The sequence below is a fragment of the Ruditapes philippinarum genome, unplaced genomic scaffold (genome assembly GCF_026571515.1).
Source record: "Ruditapes philippinarum isolate M1 unplaced genomic scaffold, ASM2657151v2 ctg1097_1_1_1_1, whole genome shotgun sequence".
Classification (NCBI taxonomy): Eukaryota; Metazoa; Mollusca; class Bivalvia; order Venerida; family Veneridae; genus Ruditapes; species Ruditapes philippinarum.
The window spans coordinates 241421-260371 of NW_026859753.1; the positions used below are offsets into that span (position 1 = coordinate 241421).

Consider the following 18951-nt stretch of genomic DNA (forward strand, 5'->3'; position numbering starts at 1 on the left):
CAGATTCAAGAGTGTTTCAATAAGCTTATAGCTTCCAACACAATCGAACTGAAATAAATTTGTATAAACTAAACATCAATTTACTAAAATTTAGTTGCCATATAAGTAAATTTTATCTCCTCAGACTGCATGGATCTGCAGACCATACCTGACTCTAGGCCAAATACTCATAAAGTTACAAGTAGATCATTACCGTACATTATATCAGAAATTAACAATGTCAGAGATACTCAAGTATGTGCTTGGTTCCTCTAATCTAATTCTCAGGACAATATAATTATTCTCAGTTAAAGGGAAGACTCAATTGTAACAACAATAATTGTCCTCGGTCAAGAGGAAACACAACCTCAAAACAATAACTATTCTTAGTCAAAGGCAGAAACATCCAAAACAGCAATTATTATCCACAGTCAAGAAAAAGAAGGATCATCCTCTATCAATGATGTAAACAGTCGCACTGTACATGTTAATCCTCCAGTCTAGGGCAGAAACAATCAAAGGACAGAATTAAACAATTAAATATAACTATTATCCTAAGTCAAGGATAGAAACAATTATTGAATAAAAAACGATTATTATCCTCAGTCAAGGGCAGAAATAGTTCAAAATAATTATTATCCTCAGTCAAAGGCAGAAATAGTTCAAAATAATAATTATCCACAGTCAAAGGCAGAAATAGTTCAAAATAATAATTATCCACAGTCAAAGGCAGAAATAGTTCAAAATAATAATTATCCACAGTCAAGGGCAGAAATAGTTCAAAATAATTATTATCCTCAGTCAAAGGCAGCAACACATCTACACAGTTATTATCCTCAGTCACACAGAGAACAATTATATCTAATAATGCAGTTAGGGCATGAACTTTACAACATTTGATACTGACTGCTCAGTAGACCTCTCTCTTCATCAGATATAATATCTTACAGATTCCCACATCATTGCTGATCTGCTGATTGCTGCCAAATGAATCCTTCAAGACAAATATCATATTGTACATGTACAATAGTGTGATCATTTACCAACTTGTGTTTCTATGTTACCTTTGGGTTACAATAATGTAGAATGGTGATTTATGCTCTCAAGGAGAAACTGCATGACTCAGCATTATTAATTTTTTTTTTAAATCATATCCTTTATAGTTCACAATTAAAATTGGGCATAGAAATTGTACATTTATATTCTTCTAAGAACATACAATTTTTTTCTTTTAAACTTAACATATTCTTCACATTTTGTTTTTCAGAGAAAACTCAATTTATATTTATAAAGAAAAGGATAAAAGATGAGACAGGATATATTAGGATGTTTAAACAACAAATCTCCAATTTAACGCAGTACAGATGTTACATTAAAGTGCTTGAAGAATAATTTACGTTAGATTTGCAATGACATGTCAAAATTGTCCTAGGCTTGTTTCATTAAACTTACAAAAGTAACGCCCTGTATATTACTGTCATCAGTATTTATAACACACTCTCACACTACCTGCAATATGTGACATTAACTATACACACATTATAACTTTAATCCTGTGCTTAATTCTCCTTCATATAATGAATGTACCATCAACTTTTGTCGATTTGGAACCTTTTCATATATGAATACAAACAAACTGGAGTATAAAAAAATTCAAAATGTTAATATTTATCAGAGTATGCAACAGGTGAACGAACATCTGTGTTTAATCAGATTGCATGGATGCACAGGATGGCCGTGGCAAATACAAGATCACTCCAAATAATCTTTCATACATATCATAATCATAACTTTTAATTTTAAAGTTATCTAAAATGGTTTATATATAAAGATCTTATTACATTAGGAACTCCATAAAAATCTATAATAATTCTAAATGTTATAAATAACTATTATATGAACAGTAAGATGATTTTAAAGAACTGATATATTTTCATAAATATTGGTTTCTGCTTGAAAGACCATAAAGAAGTGGAACAAACACATTCAACCTGCTATACTGCTCTGAGGATCCCCCCAACGCTGATATAATGTTGCCAGTCCTTTTGTATACTGTGTAAATGAAGTATATATAAATATGCAAATGAATATTATTAAACTTTATTAAACTAAGCTTGATTATTGACGGTTTCATTTCATTTCAGGCAAAATGCCTAAATGTTTTAAAGGGGTATATTACGTATAGAATTAAAATTAATACTTTCTGCCAAGTCTTATTACCACTGTATTTGTAATGTAGTATATGGACATATGAAAAAAAAGTACAAATTAAATATAATAATTATGAACTTTGGAAAAATCAATGGTGAATAGCACATTAAATATGAATTTTCAATTTTAAGTGACATTATGCTCAGCCTCATATTTTCATTCTCTAGATGAGCTTAATTGACAATATACTTCAAAAGATTGACTGTTATAATGATGATTGATTAATTAACAGTTGATATTGGAAAATGATTAGGATAAAATATAAATCTTCATAAAATATAAAAAGACTGTCTGCACTTCTTTTCATTAATTGAATGCTACAGGTATATTCAGACTGATATTTACAGAAATTACCTAACATGCCAGATAAGTTATTGATCATTCATGCGAAGTACTGTAGATTATATAAATTAAAGGAATTATGGCAAAATATAAACTTTTAACTTCCACCTGCAATATCTGACTCTACACAACTCTTGGATGGGCATAATGTCACTTTAATTATAAATATATATATATATAAAAATCTTTTGTCATATTCTTTTGTTTTATGTGTGACAGTGCCCTGGTTGATCTAAGTAAGAATTTTAAATTAAAATATTTTGTCTTTTGACTTTTGGATCACAGTGGAACTCCTTGAAGAATAGAAAGCAGAGAATGTACACAATGTAAGCTGATTTCCCTGTAAGTTGAAAGAATCACCTGGTATTAACTTTCTTATTTGAGCACTAATCAATATCAGTTTTCAGTATTACTCTAGTAAGTCTGTAACAAAGCAATTGTATTGGAAATCAATTACAAACTTAAAATGTTACCTGAATATTGATTCCGTATTTTTTACATATATGTGTCAATATTACCACAATATTAATTATGACAACAGACTAAATAAATATCGAGACAGACTGATGTCTCTGACTCATTAATAATATATCATAACTATTTCCATAGAAATCTTTCAATTATCACACCATGAACTACATAAACACGCAACAGAAATAATGTACATTTACTTTATCTTTTTATTATGATATTCGATCACTAACTAGCAAATAGCAGTTAGAGCATTTCTGTATCACAACCAATAAAAAGTGAGACAGAAATCAAAATCAGTTAAAAGTGAGATAGAGATAGCATAGCTAGTTCCTCAACCTCAAATTTACAACTTTTTCAGTCTGATACCACACCTGTATTGTATATGTAACAGATATGAAAAAAGAAATTTATAAAACGCCACAGTCTAATAAATGTTATACCAAGCTGGACATTGGTCAACTGCTAGAAACTTTGTAACTGAATTCATTCAAGGTGTGAGTCATGTCATGAAATTATGACTGATGATGCCTGTTATAAGTTTTGATGTTAATTAACAACACTTCCATTTACTATTTTAATTTCACTTTACTACATTTTACCACCTTATGAACAAAAATAGGACCTTATCAATTCATGATAATTTTAAGATTGGTCTTACCTTTTCAAGATATAAGGCTAAACATAATATTAATTAAACAAATCATATGGATGAAACTTTATTTACTCCTGGAAGAGTTAGACCTTGTCAAACTACAATTTTTATTTGAAGCTAAACTGCAGGAAAATGTTAAGGCTTTCAGCATACAAACAAAAATAAACACATTATATAAAAATCCTGATTGTTCAGTAACTGCTTAATGTAATTACAAGTAGATCTATATAATTTTATTATATCATAACTAATTTCAAAAATTAAACTTTCAAGGCATAAATTTTACTATGTATAACTTTTATATACTAGATAAATAAGTTATATTCAAAGTAGACAAATTATGTTTTATTTTGCCATTTTATATAAAAAGTAGCACATACAACAAACATGTAAAAAGTAGCACATACAACCACTGATTATATGTCAATTAAAGTCTGTGATACAACATACATAATTTTGACATATTCTTTCAAAATCAGGATATCAAAATAATCTAAATGTAAAGGAGCCTGAATATCTTAAGTCTTTACACAACCTGAGATAGAATATGTTTATAACTGAATTAGTTTATTTTAAAATGTGAGGAAAGATGAATGAAAATTAATAAAAAAATACTTTCTGAAAAGGATTAAATAAGAACAATATTGAACTTGCTGTACAAAATTTTATGACGGATTCTGTAATAAAGCCGCTTATTTTAATGAACTTAATAACAGAAATAATATATTGCTTTAGACATGTTAAAACATTTTTTTCCATTTTCATTAATCTGTTAATTACACACAAACTTTACAAAATGTGACCACATTAATTAATTCATTCTTGGTGAGAGTAAAATATTCAAGAAATAATAACAGTTTTAAAGAAGTCTAACTATGCGCTTATGAAACAAGCATAATAAATATAGGACATGTACTGTTAAAGTGTTTCATAAGATGTTTACAAACACTGACACCATACTGACTCATAAACTTGTAAAATCCAATTTCACAGGTGTGTAATTGAATAATTTAAATTCCGCATTTTTGTGAATAATATTAACATAGAATGCTGCTACTATCCAGAAAACACAAGACAAATACCTTTTGAAGCGAATATATGAGTCTCTGTACATAAAATAATTAAAATTAAGGCTGTAATTTTAGCACTGTAAACCGTACTGATCGCCATATTTGTTGAGATTTGATACTAAGGAAGTAAACGGAAAAAACCGAGGATCACCGAAAAAGTACCTGTCAAATTAAGCTGGTTCCCTTATTTTAAGAGCTATAAAATACTTACAGTTCGCACCGCAGGACCAATTATTGGTAAGCTTCATCAAAGAAAATGATTGGTTAATGTTATCGCGTACGTCAAGAAGTGGAAAGATTCAACGATGTTTTAAAACAAAAACAGAAGATAATATATTTACATACTTGTTTAGGTATATTTTTTTCTGAGAATACAAGATTTATTCTACGATTTTTGCAGAGCCCTATTTTATGTTTATTTAATTACAATCGATCCTCGACAATCTCCACCAAATCGATTTGTTTTTAAAGATTCGTACCCAAATATTTTCATGACAAAAGTTAGCTCATGAAACATGTTTTATTTTTCATTATGGTTTAAACATTCTTAAACATTTGAATATTAAAAAATAAAGAAAAAAGAATTTGAGAGGAAGAAATATTCTAAATACAGTGTAAAAAACATAAATTTTGTCGTGTTTCCTGACCTAAATTTAATATGGCATTTTATAACGTTGGAAATTTGCTCACTTTTTCAAATGGAATCAAACTTGCACTGAAAAAAGCTTATGAACAAATTGTGGGCTTTTCACCCATGGACACATGAGGGGCAAGGGGATACCTACTGATTTCATCAGATAGTTATGGCTTATTTTATAGCCGATATTCCGTTACATTCCAATTGAAAATAGTATATTATTTTCCCAATCCATAGGAAAAAAATCCCAGTTTAAAGTCACAAAATAAAAATATTGAATATAAAACTCTAAAATCTTTGAAAATAATGGCTCCTTCACTTTTATAGTGCTTAAATGTATGAAGATGCCATCCTATGATCCTAGACAGTGATTGTTTGTATTCATTTAATAATTTATGCAAATTCTCAGTCATGCATTTTTCCCAATTTTTAACATAATATCGCTGAAATTCCCAATTCCTTGGTTATGGGTCATGTTCCCAAAATACTGGGAAAAAACCCTGAAATATTATGACTATAACATCTTGGTCAATGTGCCATGTGTTTGGGTGTGTTTACCCCTTCCATGTCGGTAAGTGGTACTCACCAGGCAGGGCCTTTTCACTAGCTTTGGGGAAGGCGCTTTAGCCCTTTTTGTGGGGAAAAAATGCGCGATTTCCACACTTTTGGGGAAAATATCATATTTTCACACATTTCGGGGGGAATATCATAATTTATTTGCATATCTTCCTCCAATCACATTTAAGGTTTACTATAGTACTAAGCTTTCTGTCCAACAGGAGTAAAAAACATTTTTTACAGATCAATTTATTGACCCTTTATATTAACTATTATTTCCTATTTATAGTATTTTATGTTGGTCATGTGAGGGTTCTTGGTTTGATTCAGAGGGTACATTATTACCAGTTTACACTGTATTACTGGCACTGATGTGCTAGGCTCGCTATTTCCGACAGTTGGGCATGTTGTGCTACTCGGACACAAGGTCATCAATTCATCCAATTTTTGATAAACAATTACAAACGTCACTCAATCGTATTTTCTTCTTGTTCTGTGACATTGTTTACATTAGTGACATCGTATCGGTCGCCATATTGTCGTAACAAATCACATGTGCACTAAAAAATAAGGCAGCAGGGATTTCCCATGCTGTTTTTAGAAAGTTGCAAACTCAGACTGAGGCTCTGAGTTAACATCAATTGTATTAAATCAAGGTATCCCTCTATTGGGTTATTGAATTATTAGCTTTCATTGGACAAAACAATTATCTATTTTAAAACAAGAAAGTTTCTTTACAAGTTTTATTCTTCAGTTAAAGGGGAAATATTTGCCAGAAGGGGAAATTTAGACTGTTTTTTGGGGAAAAAAGGTAGTAATTTGGCTTGGGGAAGTAGCCTGATACAGGCTACAGCAAAGAAGGGGAAAAAGGCCCTGCCAGGGCTGGCAAAATCTGATTTTGACTTTAAAATACTTGTCTGTTTTTATGTGAAGCATTTTTTAACTTGTCCGTATGATATTAATTCTTGAAAATCTTTACTTGGTGTACAGGCTGTGGGACAACCTGGGCAATATGGACAATTGATTTTGCCGGCCCTGCTCACTATATGCAAATTACACATTTTCAGATCATCATGACTGTATTATACATCTGTGGACCATATAATCTGATTAATCATTTAAATGCAATTTTACTTTAAGGTCATCATCTATGGAATTTATAATTAATTTTGGACCAATAAAGTTAAAACGCTTTAACTATAGTAGGCTATTTGATACAGATATTAGTTATTTACTTTAAACGTTAATTCAAGTGATAATGGAATAGCATTTCATTAATGAGATGCCAAGCATATCTGGGGCATGATAGGCCTTTTAAATAAAATGAAATGTTCTGATTATAAATTGTTAAGAAAGGAATTTTTATTGCACTGTATGGCAAGTGTCAAATTATTTGATGAAATTTCAACAGCATTTGGTCCTGAAAATTTTATGTTTTTAATTTTTCAGACCAGTGAAGACAGTGTTCTGTACTTAAAGATGTCTAGTAAAGAGAATATGCCCCCTGTCAAAGACAGGAAGAGGTAGGTTCAATATTTTTGACACCATTTGTATACATACAGATACATTTCTGTTTAGACTATGTTGTCGTTATTTAGTTTTGTAAGATGGAATTTTCAATTCTTCCTTCGCAACTTAGAAAAATAAATGCTGACTAGAAAAAAGTTGATAAACAAGATTGTAATCATTTTGTTCCTAAAACTGTTTGTATGTATCACAAATTCTAAAATGGACGAAACCTTTAAGCTAGCTTACAGATGATCAGTGGTTCTCAAAGCCTTTAACTCTTTAACTGCCTCCTTAGTGATTAGCCTTTTCCACCAGTATATGACAAGGCATGTTCCAGCATCCGACTTCTTGTCCTGATCAGTTGCCCACCATCCATGGTCTGAACAGCTCTTACTGACAAACTTTAAATTTCCATTTTAAAGTTGATAATGGACAATTAAAAGAAAGTTGGACAAGGCCATATATCAGCAGGATATGGCACAGACAACTATATGTGTGCAACAGTAAACCCTATTGAAAAGAAAATTTGGAAATAAAAAAACTAGTAATTGTGCAAACTATGTGAAATTGAGTACAGATAATGATATTTGTAGCATTGTTTTATTAACTTGATGGAACTAGGTTTGTTGAAATAATTTTATTTGTGAAATGATCATGAAACTGTGGGAACAGATTAATTCCAATTAATTCAAAAACATTTTGGGTTAAGACCAAATTGTTTTATGTAATGATAATATTTGTTTGCAAAATAGTTTCCTGGTAAAAAAATCTTTTGTCTTACTGTCTAACACCATAGCTATTTAAAATCAATGAAAATTTAGTATTTTAGCACTACATATGTATCATTTTAATATTTAAGCACTATACATGTATATTGATATAATCTTTTGTATGGAAGGAAGTATAATTTAGCACCTTTTCCACTAAGCTAATTCAATAAATGCTAACAGGAGGCAGTGGTGTGAAGGTTTTTAATTGAAATATATTGGTTGCTGTATTATGTGATATGTATAAATATAATCCTAGGGAAATACCAATATTAACCAATCATCAGATTACTGTTATATACATGTATATATTACTTGTGAGATGTGGGGTTAGTCTTTATATAATATTTCTAGTATGGTTATTACATCACAAATTAGTAATCAGCTGCATCTCAGTGCATGAAAAAATTTGTTACTAAGGAAATTGAGCTAATATATGGTAAATATTTAGCCTACAATGACAGTGTACATTAGGTATCCAGTGAAATGGCAATTTTATTTAGTAAGTAGAATTTCATTTAGTTTCAAGCAATAACTTTTTCAAGTACATGTATGTATATACAATTTATGACAAATGTTGTTTAAGAACTAATAAGAATCTAAAAACTATGAATTTATATGAATAATTTGTAAACTTTATTTTTTAAAAAGTTTTATGCAGCTAATATATTTTATGCTTTGACACACTTTGTTTATATTTTTCAGTAAGATCCCAGTTCCAAGTATGCTACCAGTGAGGAAAGGAATTAAGCGAGCTGTCTCCCCAAATGCCTGCAAAAGTGATCCCAAAAGGTCCCCAAGCACCTCAAAGAGGTCATCAACAATGAATAAGGGAAGGCCAGAAACTAGACAGTTTGGAAATCAGCAGAGAAAAATTCTCGGGGAGCTGCCATGTGAACAACGAAAGATTGTAAAAGGTAAAATATACACAGTTTAAGTTTTTCTTTTATTTATTTTGACTCTCCAAAGAATATTCTTCCCGGCAGTTGTATTAGTGTAAACCATTTAAAAGTTTTGTGGAGAACATCACTTCTCAAAAATCCCCTAAAAGTGTGGATAGCTATATCTGCTGCCTACAGTTAACAAATTTTTTTTTTAATAAGAATAATTCCAAAATGCCTGTATGAAAGAAATATGTTGGTATATTTTCTTTTTGAGTGAATAGGGCATGCACAGAATTATTGCAAACAGTTAAAGACTTAATTAAATTTTAGCAGTGTAAAATTTTGTTCTGGAACATTTTATTGTTTTCATGTGTGTTAAATAAAAGAAACATTCTATGTTACCACTCTTTCAAGACTCTATCAACCATAGATTTTGGGAACAACATAATTTTATTTATAATTTTTTGATATTTTCATATATTTTTCTCTAGGTATTGTGAAAGACGCCTTTTAAAAGCTATTGGTGTCAAAATTAACCTGTTGTCTTTTACTTTATTATAAAAATGATTAGGATATAATTATATACATGTATGTCAGAATATCATAATTTAGATGTAAATGACATTACTGATATGTACAGGTTACTTTTAACTATGTACATGTATGTGTATATCCATGTATATATATGTGTGTGTTTTTGTCTGCAGTTCATAGAGCATTAAACAAGAGTCCATTAACTAAACAGAAAGCTGCAAAAAGACAACCTATGGTGAAACGTTCAACATTGAAAAAGGAAACTGGTGTATCAAGTTGTACAAGTGGTTTTGGAGTGGGAGACCTCAGCTTGTTACCCGATCAGTCAGGTTAGATTTTCTTCTTATTGAAGTATCTGTGAGTGACATTGTCAAAAATTTATTCTGACTTGCTTCACACTGTTTCTTAACCTTTAGCCTGCTTGGCAGTACCAGATGCTACCTGTGCAACCAGTGCAGATCATGTTACACATTGGTGTGTGCCTTCTGATCATGTTTCGCATTGTTTGTGTAAACTATTCATTCAATACTTTTTTTGAAATTTTACTTGTGAAGGAATAATGGTTTTGACCAGATAGAAGGATAAACATGTGTATTTAAAATACTTACCATGTTATGGGGTAATAAAACTGACTAACAAAATGATGTATTAAATAATGAGGTATGTTCAGTGAGACATTGACTAAATGCTGGACATGATTTATGAAACAAAACATAGATAAATAAAGTCTAATCTGACAAAAAAAATTACGGGGCGTCCGTGGCCAAGTGGTTAAGGTCGTTGACTTCAAACCACTTGCCCCTCACCGCTGTGGGTTCCAATCCCGAATAGGGACTTTGGATTCTTTCATGTGAGGAAGCTATCCAGCTAGCACCTGAGGTCTTCCTCCACCAGTAAAGCTGGAACGTCGCGATATGACCTATACTGTGTCGATGTGACGTAAAACCCAAAAACAAAACAAGACAAAAAAATTTCATTGGTCCTAGCAGTTGACTAATGCCTTCTAATCACGAATAATTAAATCATTGTATGAAGCAGTATTACAGTTATATGAAGACAAATTGGTCATTGGTGGAAAATGCAGAATAATTGGTGCATAAATTCCATTAAAAGATTAATTTATTTTGATGATAGTAAGATATATTATATGGGATATGTTGTAGGGATAGAGTTTGAGACAGATGATTCAGCTTTGCAGAGTATACTTGATGAGACCGGGATACAGTATGTTCAGCCTCAACATGGGAACCAGCCGCAGATGTCAAAATTCTCCAGACATACTTTAGCTGCTGTACCAAAGGTAAATCTTTTATCTAAATTTAAATCTCAGGGATGGGTTCAAAGCAATTGGTTTAAGTTGCAGAGTTTGATTGATTTAGCTGTTTCAATATTTGACCAAATTGACAAAGATCATCATCATCATCATAATCTCTGAATACCTTAAGATATAAATATGAAACAGTGATATACATATACATGTACTTTAATGGTTATCACTTCAAAGGCCTTACTTGTTTTACACGTAAGTATGATTGCTGTTTTTGTCCAGTATTTTGTTTAAAATGTTTAATTTAATGTACAAAGCTAATGGATTGGAATGTGTTGTTTTTAGATTTGAATTGATTTCAATTTTGTCATCATTCAGGTTGCACAGAAAGAGTCGATTGGACCATCCAGAATTAAAGTTGAAGATTTCCGTAAAGTATGTGATGACTTTATCAGTCGAACTACAAGCAAACAGCCCAATGCTAAACGTCATTGCAGGGAACCGGAATTCAAAAATGGTAAATAGAGTTTTTTTTTCACTGTTTTGAATTGGTATCTTTATTGAAGTGGTTATACCTTGGTCCTTGTTTTATACTATGATTATCAAGTAACCTGTTTTTATAAGGCATGAGATAAAAAGAAAATTTGTGTGCTTTCCCTGAGTAAGCCATCTATTTCCCATTGAAGTGAGAAAATGTTCACATTTTTACTTCTGCTACAGGGCCTTTTTACCTTCTATAACAGGGGCCGGTATAGGGCTGCTTCCCCAAACAAAATTTCTTTAAAATCATGCAGTTTTCCCCAAAAATTGAATTTACATAAAGTTTTTTCTTCCCCTTTTGCAAATATACTGTGTAATTTTTCCCCAAAATTAAGGGCTGGGCTGCTTCCCCAAACTGTGAAAAAAGGCCCTGTGCTATGCTCTATAAAATTTCACAACCTTATCACTTCTCCTTGAGATATCTATAATATAGCATATTCAAATTATAACAAAACGAACAAATATCCTCTATACATTTGCTAAACTCCAAGCCAGTCCAACTTTTGATTGAAATAAAGATGTCATACTTGTCAAGAGGTTTAATGATAATAAGTTTTATGGAATTATTAATTGTTTTTTTTTTTCATATTCCAGAAGATAATTTCAACTTAAAGTTGACCCCATCAAAGACAGATTTCTGTAAGAAGTTTGGTGTAGAAAAGAATATCACATTCAAAGGAGGTAAAAACTACATGATAGAAAAATAAATGAAAGACTTGATTTTTGTTATTAAGACATTTCTTTTTATAGCTTGACTTTCTAAAGCATAGTGCTGCTTCTCTACTCGTCCATTTGTTGGTGAGAGTGTAACTCTTAAAGTTTTGCATGTAATAATGTTTCATTTACCAATTAAGATATCCTCTTTGAACTTCACACATGTCTTAATTATCACTATTTTATGTAGCTTCACAAGAAATAACTTAAGCATGAATTTTAAATGACCTATACCGCTTGTGAAGTTCTTGGTTAAGGTTTTTGCATGTTAGATATTCTTTAAGTCTTTTTGAGTTGTCATAATTGTAGGTCACTTACCATACTTCACAATTCTAACATAGATTATGAATGAATTATACCCCTCTGTTAACTTTGAAAAATTCTAAAATCTTTGACAAATTGTTTGGAATATTTTTATGTTTTTTTTGGTTCATTTTGACTTTTTAAATACATGTCTCATTTAAATTTGAAAACATCGATGAATGTTAGCTTTAAAACATCTTTACACAAAGCTTATATGATATATTTATTGAGAATTTTTTTTTGACAGTGATTTCCTGTCATATATAGTTAACATATGTACTAGGAAAATTTCAGATTGAGCCTGTGTAACCCTGTATTACTGAATTAAACAGTAGTTATACTGGTTTAATGCAACCCCCCTGATTATTTTTGTTCTAGCAAAACATAGAAACAATGTCTTGATTGGTACTTGTGTTTCTCAACATTTGATAGGAAATGCTTCAATTACTTAACATTTATAAATAATCATTATTATAAAGACTTATGCCCCAGCTGTTGTGAATTTGATTTTAAAAGTATAATTATAGCACCAAAACTATATACATTAATGTAAGATTATTACAGAATTAACTTCTTAAAAAAGTTTTAAATACATGCTTCGATTTAAACAAAACAGTTACTTGTATATATATATTGTGTAATGTTTGTATTTCACAATTATAGTTACACCTGGATATGCGTCACGCCAGAGTTTACCAGGAAGGACAAAGGTTCGACAGCCTGATCCGTTCATTATTCCCGGGAGATGTAGCATGATAGGCCAGGCATCAAGAAGACTGGCAATGGTCGGGGAGGAGGAAATACTAAGTGTGACTCCTGGGCGTGCTAGCATAGCTCCACAAACACCTTTACGTGTCCCGAAGAAAATAAAGGTCAGTTTATAGAGGAATTCATTTATATCTATGCATGTAAATGCAATATACGATTCAGACAGTGAGATATTATCTATTATACAGTGACGTTAAAACATGTCTCAAGTTTTTACATTTGCATTACATAACAGAAAAGTCATCAACTTTAATCATCAGTTTAAATCTAAAATGTTGATATTTATAGTACACCTCCTAGAGTAACTGTAAAGTGCATAAAATAAAACAACAAGAATGCATAGCTAAAAATTGTCTTCTAAAAAATCATTTGAGCCGCGTCACAACAAAACCAACATAATGGGTTTGCGACCAGCATGAATCCGCGCAGTCTGATCAGGATCCATGCTGTTCGCTTACCAACTCTATTACAAGTAGGGAAACTGATAGCAAACAGCATTGATCCTGATCAGACTGCGCGGATTCCCAGGCTGGTCTGGATCTGTGCTGGTTGCAAACGCATTACATTGTTTTTGTCGTGACATGTCTTATTTGTTTACTGTTTCAGAATATGGAAGATGCTGCTCAGTTAGAGAATGAAGTTTTTTCAGGCAATGTCAACAGGCATCAAACACCAGGTAGAGTCAGTCTATCTTCACAGAAACCTGGTAGAGTTAGTCTATCTGCACAGAACCCAGGCAGACCCAGTCTATCATCACAAACCCCGGGAAGAGTAAGTTTGTCAGCACAAACACCAGGAAGAACCAGCCTAGCTCCGCAGACCCCTTCCAGAGCCAGCCTGTATGATAAAAGTTGTAATATACAAAGCGTAGGGAGACCAAGTCTTATCACACAGCCCCCTGGTCGAGTGAGTCTCTCTGCCCAACATCCACCTCAATATTGCCAGAACAAATATGACAATCTTTCCAGTGAAGGGAAGCCAACACAGACACCAGGGCGGGTCAGCTTGTCCTCTGTCCAAAACTCTCGTCAACACAGGGTCAGTATGATAGATCAAACCCCAGGTCGAGTGAAAATACAGGATCAAAGTAAGGACAAAGCTGATAATGATACCAAGAAGACTGACAGTATTTGTGAGAATTTGGCAAAGAGATTTCTAATGGATACTCCAGAAAAGGTTGATAATCCAGGTATGGTATACATCTATTCTGTTAATTAACTTTTACAGAGTTAGCAAAATTAATGTTCTCAAAAATTATTTGAAATGAATATATATAAGTTTGCATTCTTAGCACATCTGTTTGAAGAATAGAGAAAGTTATTGTACTCTCCCAGGCATTGATGTCACCATCACACTTAATTTTAATGTGTAATTTGATATTTTCAAAACTACTGAAGGGAATGGGTTGAAACTTCACATACTTATTTGAGTGCGTAATAGGAGGTCACTATCAAAGACCCATTACTGTAACATGAATTTTGACAGAATTATGGCCCTTTTTGAACTTTCTACATTATCCAGACTCTTGTAAACTATCAAGCACTGAGAATAGTCCAGCACACTGTCCTTCTGACACTACAACTTGAAAAATGTAAAATAGTTTTAGAACTTACTTAAAAAAAACCCAAAAAACAAAACAATGAAGAAAAAGTTAGTGAACATTTTCAGTAAAGAGTTCATCAATCATGTTATGTAAATTCAAGTACAATCAATACATTTATTGCTTTCTAGATACCATGTCTAAAGTCTCTAAAAATAAGACACCTGTGCGAGAAAAGGCTGCTGGTACGTGTGCAACTCCTCTAAGAGTTAAACTTCTTCAAACAGACCAGTCAACACCAAAGTCCACACCACAACGTGTTCTCAAACCTGCAAACACCTTGCAACATACTCCACAAAGAGTACAGGTCCAGGGTGTGACAAAATCCTCAAGTACACCCCAAGAACCTATGAGGGTAGCTAAAAAAGTTGGCACGCCCATAACTCCGATACGAGTTTCAGTCATGTCACCTGGTGTGTTACCAAGACAACCAGCAGATATCAAACAAGAAACCCCAAGTAGGAAAACTCCCAGCAAGAGTAAAATGTCTGATGGTGTCGACCTGAGAACAATTTGGAAAACAAAGAAAACTCCTTCTAAGTCACCAATAATGAAGGAAGTTCTTGTCAAAGAGGTTTGTTGATATAATTGATTTGTAAATCTGTTTTTCTAATAATTTGTTTATGATTTAAATGATCAAAAACATGATGTTATAATAAGGAGTTACAGCCTTAGTAATGAATTAAGTACTGAATACAAGAAATCTTCACGAGCTTCTGATTTTTGCTAAATAAATTAAGTTCATGATTAGCACAAATATTTCTACACCAATTTTTTTTTTCATTAATGGTCATATTTTGGTGGAAGTGTCAATTTTTTGATGATCATACAATTTTTCAGAGATTAAGTTTTAGGCATTGTAGTATAGGACTTAAATAAATACATATTCAAACTGTCAACAGATTGGACTGTCTGTTGATAACATTTTGTTAGATGCTGTCATTGACAGTGCCATTACAGCAAACAAATTATCATCATAACTTTGTCTCTCTTTGATTTACTGAAAAAAGCACTCATCATGACAGAATAAAGGTTTTTTGTTTTAGGTATGGTTTTGGAAAACCATCCCATACATACTGACACTAACATAAAATACTTTTGATATTTGAATTAAAGTAAAATAGATGAATTTTTTTTTTGAATTTAAAGCATTTGCAAATTTCCCTGTTAAAGATATACTATGCTCAAATTTGATATTAGAAAATACTGATAATTGCTAGACAGTCTTTTTGTAGATATAAAATAAACATGGTTTGACTTCACACATATAAGATATGTTATGTTTAGAATTCTACACATTATAGTTGGGCACAAAATGAAATTAAAATGTCATTAAAAAACTGGCAGATTTTTTTAAGAAAACACCATTTTTACTTGACCTGTAATAGGGAACACAGCTTCCCATACATAGTTTGTTCATTCTTTTATTCAAATTAGATATGTTCAGTAAGAATTTCATAGATTTCTATAAAGTTCTGTGATAAAAACATTTTACTTAATGATGAGCATAATAAATCTTTAATAAAATGTATGCTGATTATTATATTCAGGAGGAGGGCAGTAGCAGTGATGTGTCAACACCAAAGAATCACAAAGAAGGATTACCAGGGGCAGTTGCAATATCTATAAAGGTATAAAATTCCTACCATGTAAAGTAATGTCAGTTGATACTGTGTTTTCTCTAAAATGATAAACATTTTTGTCCAGAATGAAAAATTGACAATTCTGGGTAAAATTTTTAAGTGTGGTGGTAAGGGTTAAAATTACCTCTACCCATTAAGTTTTCAATAGTTTAATGATATCATGAAGATTTATATTGAATTTATATCATATAAAGAAATACGTAATGGTTATATCATACTATTAAAATATTGATGTAAATATATTGTTAGCGAAGACAATTGTTAGCTTATGTAACATATTTCTTGAGTCTGTTTCTTGAATTTGTCAGTGTCACAAGGTAAGATGTTGTCATGACCCTAGTATAGCTCAAACCCCCAGATTCTAAATGCAGAGTTGAAGGTAGACAAACACAAAAACAACCCAACAATTTTTGCTTAAAATGTTTCTGTTATCATTCTTACAACATGCCAAGCTTAAAGAAATTTTGTGAACAGTTTTAATTTTGCCTATATGTTTAAATGAAAATGTCTTTAAGGAAGATTTTATATTTTGCTCACGCCACTATCTGTATACTAAAGATTAATGTTAGTTTATGTCAGACATTCTTTTAGGGGTAATCAGAATCATACCTGTAGTTATTTTTGCTTTTATTATTTCAGAAAAAGAAAACATTGACCTGGGCAGATGCCCTTGAATCTTGCCAGACCACGACAGAAGTCTCTGAGGTAATACATTATAAATTATTTGCTTTATACTCCTATGTTCATCCAGGGTTATGTGTTGTAATATTTGATGTATTTTGAATAATGCCACTTTGTAGCTATCAACACTTATCTTTCCTTAGAGCATAACAGAAATTAATTGTATAGCCTTTTCTCTATAACACTTCTGTATCTGATCCATATCACCTTTGCATGAAACTTGGGGGGGGAGGCCTAACATCCATGGCTAATTGGTTATGGTTGTTGACTTTGAACCACATGGCCCTCATTGCTGTGTGGTCAAATCCAACCAGGGACTTTTGATTCTTTCATTTTCAAAAGCTATCCAGCTAGTTTACGAAATGTGGGTGGTTCTACTCTAATGCCAATTTGTGTTAGAAGTAATGATTGGAGGGGCACCTGAGGTCTTCATCCACCAGTTTAGCTGAAAAGCTGGAAAGCCACTATATTACCTTTGCTGTGTTTGTGTAATGTAAAACCCAACCAAAAAAAAAAAAAAAAAGAAAGAAACTTGTGTCAAAATTTTTTTTACACTTTGAGATAATTATGCAGAATTCATTTTGAGACCATGTCAACTCAAGATCAGAGTATTTATCTGAGTTCTTTATTCACTATGTGCTGATAAAACATAATGCTTGAATGTGTAGTATCATTATTTATGTAATCTAAAATGTGCTAATAGTTCTACTGGTTAGAAAGTTATATTTAAAGGTATTGAGAGTGGTTAAAGTGCATGCATTATACTTCTATTCATCTATTGTCATACTCTATACAGAATGGCATTAAAATGTTTTAGGGATATCTTGTCTCTGACATTGGGTTGGTTGTCGTGTTAATTGCTAGCTTGGTCCAATTTTTTACTTAAAGAAGACAAATCTTAACAACTATCAGACATTAGTGTTAAATGCATTGGTTTATTAGTCCCCAACCGGTTTACCGGAGGGGACTTTAGGTTTACCCTCCGTCCGTCTGTCTGTCCGTCCGTCTGTCTGTCAGTCCGTCCACAAAACTGGATCCCACGATAACTTGAAAAGTACTGAAAAGATTTTTATGAAACTTGATATATGGATAGATGGCAGTATGGAGATTATGCACGTCTTTTTCTTTTCTTCCTGTGTTGAAAATTCTGGTTGCTATGGCTACAAATAGGCTGAAAATACGGCAAATTTTACACATAAACTGGATCCAGTGTTAACGTAAAACGTGATAGAAATATTTTTATGAAACTTGTAATATGGGTAGATGGCAGTCTGGAGATTATGCACGTCTTTTTCTTTTCTTCCTATGTTGAAAATTCTGGTTGCTATGGCAACACATAGACTGAAAATATGGCAAATTTTACACATAAACTTAATCCAGTGATAACTCAAAAAGTACTGGAAATATTTTTATGAAACTTGACATATGGGCAGATGGCAGTCTGGAGATTATGCATGTCTTATCTATTCTACCTTTTTTGAAAAAAATATTGGTTGCCTTGCCAACAAATAGGCTTAAAACATGGCAAATATAACAATATTTGTGATAAGTCATAAAGAGCTGAAAATTTTTATGAAATTGCATCTTTAATTCAAGAGTTATCTCCTCTTTAAGAATTTTGCTTTTAAAAATGTTATATTTTGGTAACAGGGATGTTTCAAATATTAATTTTAGAGTGTCCTTCAGTCCGTCTTTCTGTTCATAAAAACTGTTTCCTGTGATCATTTTTAAAGAACTTTTCCAACAAATTTACTTAAAATAGAGAAAAATTGAAACATTAGTGAATGGCCAATGGCCCTTCAGAATGTTGATGGGGTT

General features: G+C 31.8%; 2 protein-coding genes across 11 annotated transcripts in view; one reads left to right on the forward strand and one right to left on the reverse strand.

Moving 5' to 3' along the window:
- The window catches only part of LOC132757800 (plexin domain-containing protein 2-like), a 76714-nt gene extending 71824 nt beyond the window's left edge, over window positions 1-4890 (reverse strand). For all 10 annotated transcript variants that reach the window (XM_060749202.1, XM_060749200.1, XM_060749196.1 and 7 more), the window contains exon 1: window positions 4741-4890. In XM_060749202.1, the coding sequence (XP_060605185.1) occupies window positions 4741-4828 (88 nt within the window). In that variant the 5' untranslated portion in view covers window positions 4829-4890. The remainder of the gene's footprint in view (window positions 1-4740) is intronic.
- Window positions 4891-4970: 80 nt separating this feature from the next.
- LOC132757799 (uncharacterized) lies at window positions 4971-17141 on the forward strand (the record flags this gene model as incomplete). The annotated part of the gene is given in 12 exon segments (XM_060749194.1): window positions 4971-5081; window positions 7373-7446; window positions 8905-9116; window positions 9791-9946; window positions 10781-10917; window positions 11266-11401; window positions 12019-12105; window positions 13105-13313; window positions 13816-14398; window positions 14941-15383; window positions 16360-16440; window positions 17092-17141. Coding segments are annotated over 11 exon segments (2138 nt in total), but the record flags the coding sequence as incomplete, so codon positions are not given.
- Between the last annotated feature and the right edge of the window lie 1810 nt (window positions 17142-18951).